Raw genomic sequence first — 12,107 nt, 5'->3', positions numbered from 1 at the left:
ACTGAAGGTCAATGTAAAAGATATATTTGTTTAATCTTAATAACAACACAAACCTCTCTTGGAACAGCACGTTTTGGCTCCACTTCTCTTCCGTCAACTTTATGGGGTCTAGCTGCTTGTGCATCGTCAACCATATATGCTTGTTTATAAGTTATAAATCCAAAACCTCTAGATTTTTTGGTATTAGGATCTCTCATCACAACACAATCAACAATTTCACCCCACTGTTCAAAATGACCTTTCAGAGAATCTTCTGTTGTTTTATAATCAAGCCCGCCAATGAACAATTTACGAAACTGCTCAGGCTCTTGTTCATTCTGAAAATAAAAGCATGATTTTATAATATGAAATATATTGCACATTTAGAGATTACTAATAATTCTAAAAGATAGCAAAATCAGTAAAATTATTATTATTTTACACTAGGAACATATGCATTAAAATAGAATAAAAGTCCAAAATACAATTTTTTGTTTTTATTTTGTATAGAGGAACATGCATATAAATAAATCCTAAGACAATTGTCAACCATATACAAAATGGTATGTTATTGTGTAATTATACAGGGTGGGCCAACGAAAACGAAACGGCAGAGTGTTCGTGTTCGTCCAAGCAAATCGCTCGGACAGGTCGATTTTATTCTCAAGGGGACATCTTATGCAATAAAGTTTTTGCAAATCTGAATATTATCTAAACAAACATTTTTTTTCAAAATAAATGTTTGTTTAGTTAATACAAAATAAATGAGTTTTTAAAATTTTTTGTTGTCTGTTGTATTCAGAATCGCAAAAACTTTATTGCAAAAGTTGTCCCCGAGAATAAAATCGACCTGTCCGAGCGATTTGCTTGAACGAACACGAACACTCTGCCGTTTCGTTTTCGTTGGCCCACCCTGTATATGTTAGTGATTACATTCTCTATAGTAGCTAAAGATACAATTTTATTAAAACATTACAATATGATATTTATGCATGTTTGCAAATTTCTAAGATATTACAGTTATATAGAACTACAAATTAAATTAATAAGATTTATATAATATAAATCATTTAATACAAAAGTTGACTAAAGCAACATGTTAAATCTCTAATCTGTTACTTTCAAAAATGTATACATATGAAATTATGTAAATTATATATATATATATATATTTATATGTTGTACTAATAACTATGTTCACTACTTAATGCTTAACTTTCATATGATCTTTTAAGAGTAAAAAAGGTTAAAAATGACCGAAAATGTTAATTAATTAAGACAATCCTCAAGATACAAACTTTAGATCAAATGATCATGAAATGTAACAGAAAACATAAAAACATCCAACCATTTAAAAAAACTAGCAACGAGTTGCTCAACTTTCCCAGCTTTAATTTAAAAAATAATATTTGTATTATTAATGAACATATAGTACACTTCACGCCAGCATCTAGAAAATTAAATAAATGACACTTCCGTGTAGCGGCGCTATTAACAGAGATTTGATAAAATTCAGACGTACTCACAAGTACTTTCAACAGCTTACAGCAGTCATCCTCAGGCAAAAATCAAATACATTTATTATTGAATTATCAGCTTTTTAATGGACTTTTCAAATTATGTAATGCACATGGATGGAACATAGAATAAAACATTAAAATTGTAATAATAAAATATTTTTATAGAAACGTGCTGTAATGATGTACTCTCTCCAAAAATACATAAATAGCTATTAATGGTGCCATGTATGGCTGTGGTAAAAATTGAAACGCAACAAATTATAACTTGGTTTATTTAAATAATGTTATCCACAGCTGTGGTATATCCAATGTCGGTGCATTGCACAGTGATATTGTGGATATGTAAAGGTTATCCCATATGAAAATTTCTCTACGATCATTGCAATGTTTGAGCAATTTAGTGTGGTTCCAAAGTGGCAGATAATCTTGGTCTAGAACTTTTTTGCTAATTCTCTTGCTGGTTGATTATTTCTAATGTCTTCTTGATGTTCTAGGATGTGGGATGGTAGCATTCCGGTGGTAGCTCCTACGTAGAAAATTTCTTCTCCTGATAGCGTATGCTTTAATGGAATTTTATAGACCCTTGGATTTTTCGTTCAATGTGAGTGTGTCTCTATCATTGCACAATACTCTTTGTAGTGATGGCTGAGGGGTTACAGGTAATATAAAACCATGCTTTCTAAATATACACATTATTTTTATTGATATGGGGCCCAAATACTGTATTTGGGGGGTTAATATCTTTAGGTCTTCCTTATTGCAGAGGAAAGATTTTGGAAACAATTTGTTTTTGACCTTGTTATAGAGGTATCGATACCTGTAATTAGAATATCCCACATTGTGCGCCGCCATATTAATAATTTGTAATTCTTTATCTATTAATACCTGGGTAGATGGGATAAGGAGCGCTCTCTGAATAAGAGAAGTAATAGCAGAGTTTGAGGGTTGGAAGGCAGTAGCAGGGATGATATCTGGCACTTTGTTTTTGTGGTGCACTTTTCAAAAATAAATACTCTTACCAAAGGCACATCATTTTACCCAAGTACTCAATTTACTAAGTAGCATCACTTCTGTAGTAGATAACATTGTTTGTTCAAGCTGACTGACTGCAAAAACTATTTACTTCACAATTAATTTCGTTAAGCAACAACTTTAATCTCTGATTGCTATTTCTACAGAAAACATAGTCTAAAAATTCCAAAAATGAAGTCACCCATGCATCAGCAACAAAACAGAGCATACCTTTTAAACACCTTAAAATCCATCAAATTATAACAAATACAGCTGAAGAAGGATAGACAGCCTGTCCGAAACACATACCATTGTCATAATAAACCTGTCTCTACCTACATTCATTACAAATGGATACTAGTCCTATCTTCACTGCTTGCTGTCACCTGCAGACATTTTAAACTGTTTTACATATTTGTGCAAAGACATAGCTTCTAAAGAAAGGTTGTCTCTGCAATGGAAATAGTTGTTCCTGGTGATTGGACATGGCAAGCAGTGAAGATAGGACTACTATCCACCTGTAATGTATTTTTACTTTTTATTAAATTGTAATTCTGCTAGCCCTTTTTACAACTGTATCTATCTACTTTTGTGATTACTCCAACAACATCAATGGTATGTGATAAGTCCTCCATAGAGCCAAAACTTAGTGCTCATAGATTCATATTACAACTCTAATCGGGCAACTATATTGGATACCAGCCGGTCAAAACCAAGTGAGACAAGTGATTAGTAAATGCGTAACGTCTTCAAATGAGAAATCAGGCCTTGAACTAGATGATGGGTGATTTACCTAGAGATAGAGATGTGCCATCCAGGCCATTTGAGAAGGTGGGTGTGGATTTTGCAGGTCCAGTAATCACAAAACTCAATCTTAAAAGATCTAAATTGATCTTTAAGTCTCATATTGCAATATTTATTTGTTTTTGTACAAAAGCCATTCATTTTGAAGTAGTCTCAGACTTAACTACTAAAGCGTTTTTAGAAAGCTTTTGAAGTTTCATCACAAGACGATCAAAACCATCTGTCATTTTGAATGATAATGATCAAGGGAGCAAGAAACATCTTGAACTTCTTGCTTGAGCTATGCCACTTGAGTTCTGTTCAGAAATTTAGTGCCGAAGAGGGAATTCATTGAAATTTTATACCACTAGCCTCACCGCATTTGGGAGGACTTTGGGCAGCAAACATAAAATCAATGAAGTGCATATTAAATTAAAGGTAACAAAATCAATTATCTTAAATTTCAAAAAATCAACTACTCTTATAACACTTAATAAAGCATCTGACACCTTCTATTCACTGAGAATTCTTTATTTAATTAAGCACTAATGTTTTCAGCCAAATGGAATAGGCTATCTTTAAGTGTACTGGTATTCGAACGTACACCTTAATGTAAGTATTTTAAAATTGTAACAAATGTACATTCGAACATTATACATTCAAATTTTAAAATGAAAATAATAAATAAACATATTTAACCTTCTAACACACTAGGTTGAAATACTTCTTACTTGAAACCAATTAACCAGAGCAAAAATTCGTTTTTAATGTGCTAACATTTTCAACGCCCCTCCTGGGCTCTTCTTCAGACATTCATTCAAAACCATTGCAAGCTGGTTCTTAAACTTTTGAACTTCTTTCAAAGGCATTTGATTATGTATTCCTAATGCACACGCATTCCAAATCCATCAAAACATCGTGAACTACTGTATGATTCGAAATGCAAACTGCTCATAATTCAAATGATTATGTGAATAAATAAATTTAAATGTTATCGTCCATTAGGAATTGCCACACTGTAGAAAGTGACATTTCTTCCTTATAATTAATGCTTGTGGAAATATTTAAGGCGGAGTGCAAATCCACAAGCATTAATTACAAGGAAGTAATGTCACTTTCTACAGTGTGGCAATTCCTAATGGACGATAACATTTAAATTTATTTATTCGCGTAATCATTTGAATTATGAGCGATTTGCATTTCGAATCATACAGTAGTTCACAATATTTTGATGGATTTGGAATGGGTGCCCATTAGGAATATATAATCAAATTTCTTCAAAAGAAATTCAAAAGTTTAAGAACCAGCTTGCAATGGTTTTGAGTGAATGCCCAGGGGGGGCATCGAAAACGTTAGTGTATTAAAAACGAATTTTGCTCCGGTTAATTGGTTTCAAGTAAGAAGTTTTATAATAAATAAACAAATAAATAACAAAATAAAACATGCTAAATACACTGAAGCAACAATGATATAAATAATAAAATAAATACATAAAAAAGGCTTCAAAATATAAGGGCAGGTATGGACTAAGAATTATTATATTTTCATTTTTCTTTTATGTAGAATTTCCACACAGAAGCTAATCCATCCGCATCCCTTGAATTAATACAACCATCCTTAATTTTACTTTTGTAGATTTCAATTTTTTCTTCATGTAAAGCTAATGATGGGAAACGCACGGTCTTGAGTATAGTAGCTTCACTCCATTTAACTACAGAGTCCTCCGCTTGTGCCATATTTGACAAAACTGTGTTGCAGTGCCCTTTACTAATGTCATACTTGTGTTCCTTAAGTCTAACAGCTAAGCTTCTTGTACTCCAATATAGTCCTTAATTCCTAATTGCTGATTTTCAAAGGGAATTCTATATACTCTCACTTTTTCCTCTTTCCTAAGCATGTCTTTATCATTTCTGAGAATACTATACAAACTAGGAGCTCTTTTGTAAACTATTTTGGAGTGTTTTTTGTCTGATACCTGTTTCATGATGTCTTTGATGTTTTTATTATAAATGAACTTGGTGATTTTAAACTAATTTGTTTGGGTTTTTAACCAGCTGTTTGCACAGCACTCCCATTGGAGTAACTAGTTTTTGTTAAACTGTTGCGCAGTACTCCAGTTGGAGTAACTGTCAATTTTTTTTCGTAATTAACTAGTTGGTGGGATTTAAGCACTGATTGGCTTTTATCTACAAAGACCAAGTCTGTTTCAACGAATAAGATATTTGTTACCACCCCGTATTTTTAAATTTACTAACAAAACTCCACCTTTCCATGTTAAGTCTATGGAAGACTTTTTTTGTTCATTTGACAATAAAATCCTAGTTAGCATGCCTGTTGGGCTCTAATTGGTATATTATAGCTAAATGATTATCCTTTAACCAATAAGCACTGATTTGGAATTGTGGAGTGGGAACCTTTTTGAAAAAAGTTATACCAACTTGGAGCTATATTATGAGCTACAAACAAACAAACAATTATAAATCATTATTCTTATCTATTTTTAGCTTGAATTTAATAAATATTTATGTATATTTATCCTATTTAACAAATAAGCATGTTTTTTAAACCATTTAGCCATAAATCTTTCAAAAAACAAAGTACTTCCGGTGGTTATCATAATACAGGGGTGGGCAAGCAAGAGTTCAGTGGGAGCCGCAATGTAAGTTTTGCAAAATGCATGGGAGCCGCAGTTCTGTACTGTTGTGGTGGATAGTATGGTAAAGTGTGCGATTTTATTATATAATATAAATATAATATAAAACAAATATTGAAATTTTTTTAATAAACATATTTTCACAAAATTATAAAAATAAAATTGTAAAAATATTAATAAAAAACAGAAATTAACACTTTCAGCAAGAGCCGCATGTGGTTCTCGGAGCCGGATTTGCCCATGCCTGTCATAATATTTCATAATATTTCCATAATACATAAGAAATTCATGTATAGTCGTTAATATAATAAAGTAATAATCACTTATTATAGTCTACTATTAGTACAATAGTGTAAATAACGTATAAATAGAATCAAATACACATCATCAACAATAAAAGTGTATTGACCTAGATTTAGAAAGACCACCACCCCCTAAAGCCGATCAGCATTATAATCTATAGGTCGTATTATTTCTCTACGTTGATTTAGAAAGCTGCAGTGTTTTTTATTTGACAGAAAATAGACATATCTAAGTAATGTATATAACAAATTAACGGAATATTTATTTAAATAAACCATTTTTTTAAATATTTTAAAATCTTAAATTTTATTAATTTTTTTAAACATACATAATATTTTGAAGTTAACAATCGTAAAATGTAATATGTACGTGATAGAAAACCAAAAACAGATCATATCTACTACAATTTTTAAGTGAGATATTGCAAATTGAAAAACCACAAAACGTCTATGCAACAGCATTGTTGTTTTGGATTATCGAAATGCACAGTTGACAGGTTAACCTTTTACTTCCTTCATGTCTTTTAATAGTTACAATTTTAAAATATGTTCAAATACCAGTACACCTGAAGATGGCCTATTCCAGGGATGGGAAACATGCGGCCTTTTGGGCCAACAAGTGTGGCCTTCTGCAGCCTGTGATGTAAATGTTGATATATATTTTTTAAGACATTTTTTTCTATAGTTATTATACATAAATTTACAATACACACACGCATATATAGACTGTTTTTCATTTATTACATAACTTTCAAATCACTTAGCGGCCTAAGCCTAAGGATAAAATGACAAAAAAATTTGAATGCGGCCTCTATAAGGGACAATGAATTGTAATGTGGCCTTCATGAACAAAAAGGTTCCCCACCCCTGGCCTATTCCATTAGGCTAAAAACACTAGTATTAAATTAAGTAAAGAATTCTCAGCAAACAGAAGGGGTTGGATGCTTCATTAAGTATTTTTAAAAAAGCTGAGTTTGATATTTTGTTACTCTTATAACTTAAATACTGTATGGGTGTATTAAACTGGCATCTTTTATCTTCCCTTTCTGCTGATCCTCAGCCACTAACTTTGGCTGGAGCTTACCTTTTGTCTTTTTCTGAGTCCAATACCAATTCAGATTTGCCATTCTCCTCTAGATTGGGTTGCAAACTGGCAGCCCATTAAGGCTTGATATCTAGCTCATGGCCTTGATTTCTTTTCTAAAAATTAATGTTTGTAACATCTTGTAGGGATTAAAACAGAAAAAATTCAAACATAACTGTCTACGTAAATTGTAAAGGCCTGGCAACAAAAGGACCTCTGTTAGAGCTTTGTATATTTTTAAATGCTATTTTTTTTTGTAATTAGTATGTTTTGGTTTACCAAATAATATTGAATACAGCCCACATCTGATATACATGTATTTGACTGGCCTTTTGCTGCATTTGAGTTTGAGACCCCTGCTCTAGATAGAGATTGATTCAAGATCTCAGAGCTAGATTTTGGATGAGATGGAGCTCTGAATATTTGAATGAATTAGAGAAGGCCCAAGTGAAATAAAAACAAACCCAATTTAAAAAGAGGCCAATTCATATTATTGAAGGAGACACTCTTCTATAACTGCACTTAAATACAACTAAATTTTGACAAAAACCTTTAATATTCAAACGTTTAAAATCGTTTCAAAACAAATTTCGTTTTATAGAAATCAGAATCATTCGATTTTTATTCCCAAAGAAGGTAATTCAAATGGCTGAAAAGTTAATAAAAAAGACTGCATATTAAAGGTTTTTGGGATATTATATAGATTACTCCCTGTGGAATTTCAGGATTTTGAGTATCTCTATCTGAACTCTGAAAACTAAGACGAGTTCAATCATACCTTACTTTTGGACCAGAGACCAAAAATAAGTTATCATATTTACAATTTCTTGCCTTTCACAATGCATTCTATGCTATTTTAAGGTTTTCCACTAGGTGATTTTCAACTGTTCGTGCTCCCAACAAACTCCCCCCAGAGGGGAGCCGTTGGCTGGTCACCCAGTGTTTCATGTCACTGGTTATTAATTCATGATAGTTCTTGAACAAAAGGAAATGTATACTGAACTACAAACAGTGCCACATAGTGGAAAACTCTAAAATGGCGTAGAATGTATTGTAAAATGCAAGAAATTTAAATAGATTATTTTTGATCTCCGGTCCAAAAGTAGGGTAGCGTTGAACTCGTCTTGGTCACCAGAGTTCACATATATACTCAAAACTCCCAAAATTCCATAGGGAGTAATCTATACAACAGCTAGCTTTTGTCAAGGTTTGGTTGAAGGAGACTGGCAGAATCCCCACAGATTCGAAAATGGAAAGTGTGGAGGAGGTATTTGCCAGTCAAGATAGATAGTTTAGTCCAAGTGTGACAGTTAGTGTTGCCACCTTTACAAAAATCGCCGACCCAGACAGCAAGTCAGGTTTGTTCGAACAGAAGTTCCTGACGCATGCGCAATGCCATTTTACAATGCGAAGAATAATGTGCATGCTGGTTCTAAACCAGTTACAGTTAGGGACCAGGGACTTGCATAGAAGTAACGTATGTAACCTAAATTAAGAAAGAAAAATAATTTAGCTCCACAGAAGACGTGTATGGATGTACAAGCAAAAAAAAAAAAAAGTAGAGACGCAGGTTGCGAGTCACACATCTGCATAAACAGAGTAACATGGCAGAATGGCAGATGAGTTTCAGTGAGTGTGAAGTCTTTTGCTATTCAAATGGTGTAAATTTATAAAAATATTTGCAAGAACTTTGTTTCATCGTAATTTCACAATTTCTACGAAATTCCCGGACAAAATTAATAGTTCACCCAGACAGTGAGTCAATTCCCGGACTGTCCAGATGAAAACCGGATGATCTAGTGACAGTAGATAGGTTGCAGCTGGCATTTTCAATGCAAAAAATGTGTACATCGGATGTTCAGTGCCGCCAACCTGTAAGCCTAGAAGTTTGACAACGGCATTTGGAATGTCAGTGGAATCATGCTCGATGTTCCAAATGCCACTTCAAACTTCTAGGTTTACAGGATGGGGGCGCTGAACATCTGATGTACACATTTTTGCATTGACAACTTTGACCGCAATCTCTCTAGCAAATATGACTCAGGAACTTTCACAAGATCCATTAACAAGTTGATTCCACTACTGATTCTATATGTTGGACACCCTTCCAATGAAGGATGGGAAGTTCTCGATCAACCGTCATCACAGCAATAGGTTTTTAGCATGCACGCACTTTTCAGTTAGAACAGTGGGATTATAGGAGAATTGAGAATTGTTTTCCTTTGTTAGGAAGAAGAGGGAAATTCGAAGCTAGAGTTTGAGAGTTTGAAGTTAGCTGAGATACTAGTAACTGTAGTTTATTTTGGAATAAAGTATTTATATTTGAAGAATTGGCGGGAAGGGGGGGAACCCCCCCAAATTGTAGACCCCCCCTGTGCGATCAAATAATGTCTAATGAACCACACCCCTACGGGCGACCCTTCGCGAGATATAGCCCCCCCAAAATCGGGCCGCGCGATGATCGCGGCGCGCGTCGCTCTGCTAACGCGCGTCGCACTGCAAACGCGCGTCGCTCTGCTAACTCGCGGCGAAGACTCGCTTTTAAGTATGTAGCACACACGACTAGCGTACGTCATTTCCGGTCACGTGACTTCGCTTTCGTACCTATGGTGTCTCGTACGAGGTACCAGTCACGTGACTCCTATATAACTTTTTAAAATATACATGTTTAGGTAAAATGGAATATACAAAATAGTTTATTTATAGTATAATTAACTTTTATATAATAATTTAATAAATAGTAAAAAGTGATGATTAATTTTAATTAAATAGTAATATTTTTCATGTAAGAAATGTTAATACTATTTATTTCCACTTCAGAATCTATCCTGATATGTCATCTATGCTAGTAATAAAAACTTCACTACCGACAGTAAATTAAAGAAATGTGATGGCAACGACCAAGACGATCTTCTCGAAATAGTTGTTGAACTATACTGTATATCAATAAGAGAAAAAACCACCATTTGTTTGACGATAGACGATAGAGTTTACAAGACGGGAAAAGACGATGTTTCTCATCCCTCTTTGGCTACACGTGACACGTGGCCGCAACAAATGTATATTAAAATCTAAACAAAAGTGCAATAAATTGCCTCGATCGTCGTCGAGCGCGACATTTGATATAAACAATATCAAGACTGTTTACTATTTTGTAGAAATTATTGTCAGTTAGATGCTAATTGATGGGTGAGAGCTGTCATCAGACAAACTTCCCGATTGCACGTGGTCCGTACTAGCTAGATCTAGACACTAGCCCGACTAACAGGTGCGCGTACAAATCATCGACAGTATGACAGTTCTCACTCCTCAAAAATGGTATAAAAGGGGCTCGCACCCAATTGTCGGGGCGGCGTCCGAACAAGCTGACAACGGCTGGTCAACACCATCAACTCCGTTCACTCTACGCATCTAGGCAAAGACGAACAGCGAGGTAAACTTAGATTTATTTACTTAAAACCTTTCTCTCTCTCCCCCTCCATTGACCGCGAGTTAGTTATATCTAATTCGGAAATTAAAAAGGGATTAGTTCCCTTAAATGCCTCGAATGCCGACATCTCTCCTCCAACGTCCTATTTTATATTTCTCTTTGTATGTTACCATTTAGTTAATGTTTTCATTAAATTTATTTGATAAATTAAGTGGGTGATTACTTGTATATCGCCGACACCTTATCGACTTATCCGCGGGTTAAGCTTTGATGCTTAACCCCCGATACTCACAGAAAGAAAGAATCGTTTATTAAAAAGAAACGAATAAAACTTTACAATATATGGAAATCGTATTTTAAAAATTGTAATAACAATAGAATATTTTAAAAAGTGTGTACATGATTTCTTTTAAATCTGTTTTTATGTAAAACTTAATTTGTATGTATTATTAAAAATCTTTATTTTTGGATTAAAAGAAAGTTGTTTGATGGTTAGTGGATTTTTCTTATTTATTTGTCAATCCATCACAAAGAACCAGCCGAAAAGAAAGGTGAGGAGCTGCTAATTCATTTTAAGATACTGTATATAAAATTAATATGGGTATGTGTTAGATAAAAGAGTATAGATTACGTTTATTACTGATCACATGTGATTTTGTTTGAGAGAACTAATCGTGCGTTCATTAAATTAATACTTTATTTTGATCAAAAGTTACTGGCGGGACATGAACATATATACATAGATAAATTCGAACTATCCGATCAATTTTCTCTCGCGCCAAAACAAGTTATTTTTACGCGGATTAAGCGATCATTCATAATTTTTTCGTTTTCATTTGTATTTAAAGAGTGATGTATAGGCCTATTGATATTTGTAATTGCGAAATAATTTTGGTAGCTTTTTTGCAACGCGAAGGATTGATTTCAGATATAGAAAAACGTGCGCAATGCAGAAACGAGTATAAGTTTGTGAAAAATAGACAAAATATTTTCCGTGTACAATTTGCATTAAATTTTATGGAAAAAAAGCCCAATATTTCGGACCTACCTAACCTAACCTATCCAATGGTCGGATGCCGAGCGGTCAAGGAGTGCATTTTTTTATTCCTTTGCGCCAGCGGCATATGTTTAAGTTTAAACATTCTTGCGGAACGCGTTCCTAAATTCCTGTCGGAGTGGGTGCCGACTACTGCTACAAGCGGCCATCTTTGCCGCTTGTAGCAGTAGTTTATGGTGGAAAGCAACATGGAGTTCTCCTTGCGCGGACAGTTTCGTTTCGGGGTCCATTACGTGGTTTTATGAATGAAAATTTAGAAGTTGTGAATGCGCAAGTTAGTAAACGCCG

The 12,107-nt window shown here is 33.9% G+C and overlaps 1 protein-coding gene across 5 annotated transcripts in view; it reads right to left on the bottom strand.

Moving 5' to 3' along the window:
- Hrb87F (Heterogeneous nuclear ribonucleoprotein at 87F) overlaps positions 1 to 12,107 on the bottom strand; it is a 78,213-nt gene that overhangs the window by 61,156 nt on the left and 4,950 nt on the right. For all 5 annotated transcript variants that reach the window (XR_010881381.1, XR_010881380.1, XM_067275323.1 and 2 more), the window contains exon 2: positions 54 to 317. Coding sequence is in view for 3 of the 5 variants with exons in the window: in XM_067275323.1 (XP_067131424.1) it covers positions 54 to 317 (264 nt within the window). In the remaining 2 variants the exon portion in view is untranslated. The remainder of the gene's footprint in view (positions 1 to 53; positions 318 to 12,107) is intronic.

The sequence above is a fragment of the Centruroides vittatus genome, unplaced genomic scaffold (assembly GCF_030686945.1).
Source record: "Centruroides vittatus isolate TY-2023 unplaced genomic scaffold, ASM3068694v2 contig_1154, whole genome shotgun sequence".
NCBI lineage: Eukaryota > Metazoa > Arthropoda > Arachnida > Scorpiones > Buthidae > Centruroides > Centruroides vittatus.
The sequence above is the reverse complement of the archived record's forward strand: the minus strand, read 5'-3'. Positions and strand labels throughout refer to the sequence as shown.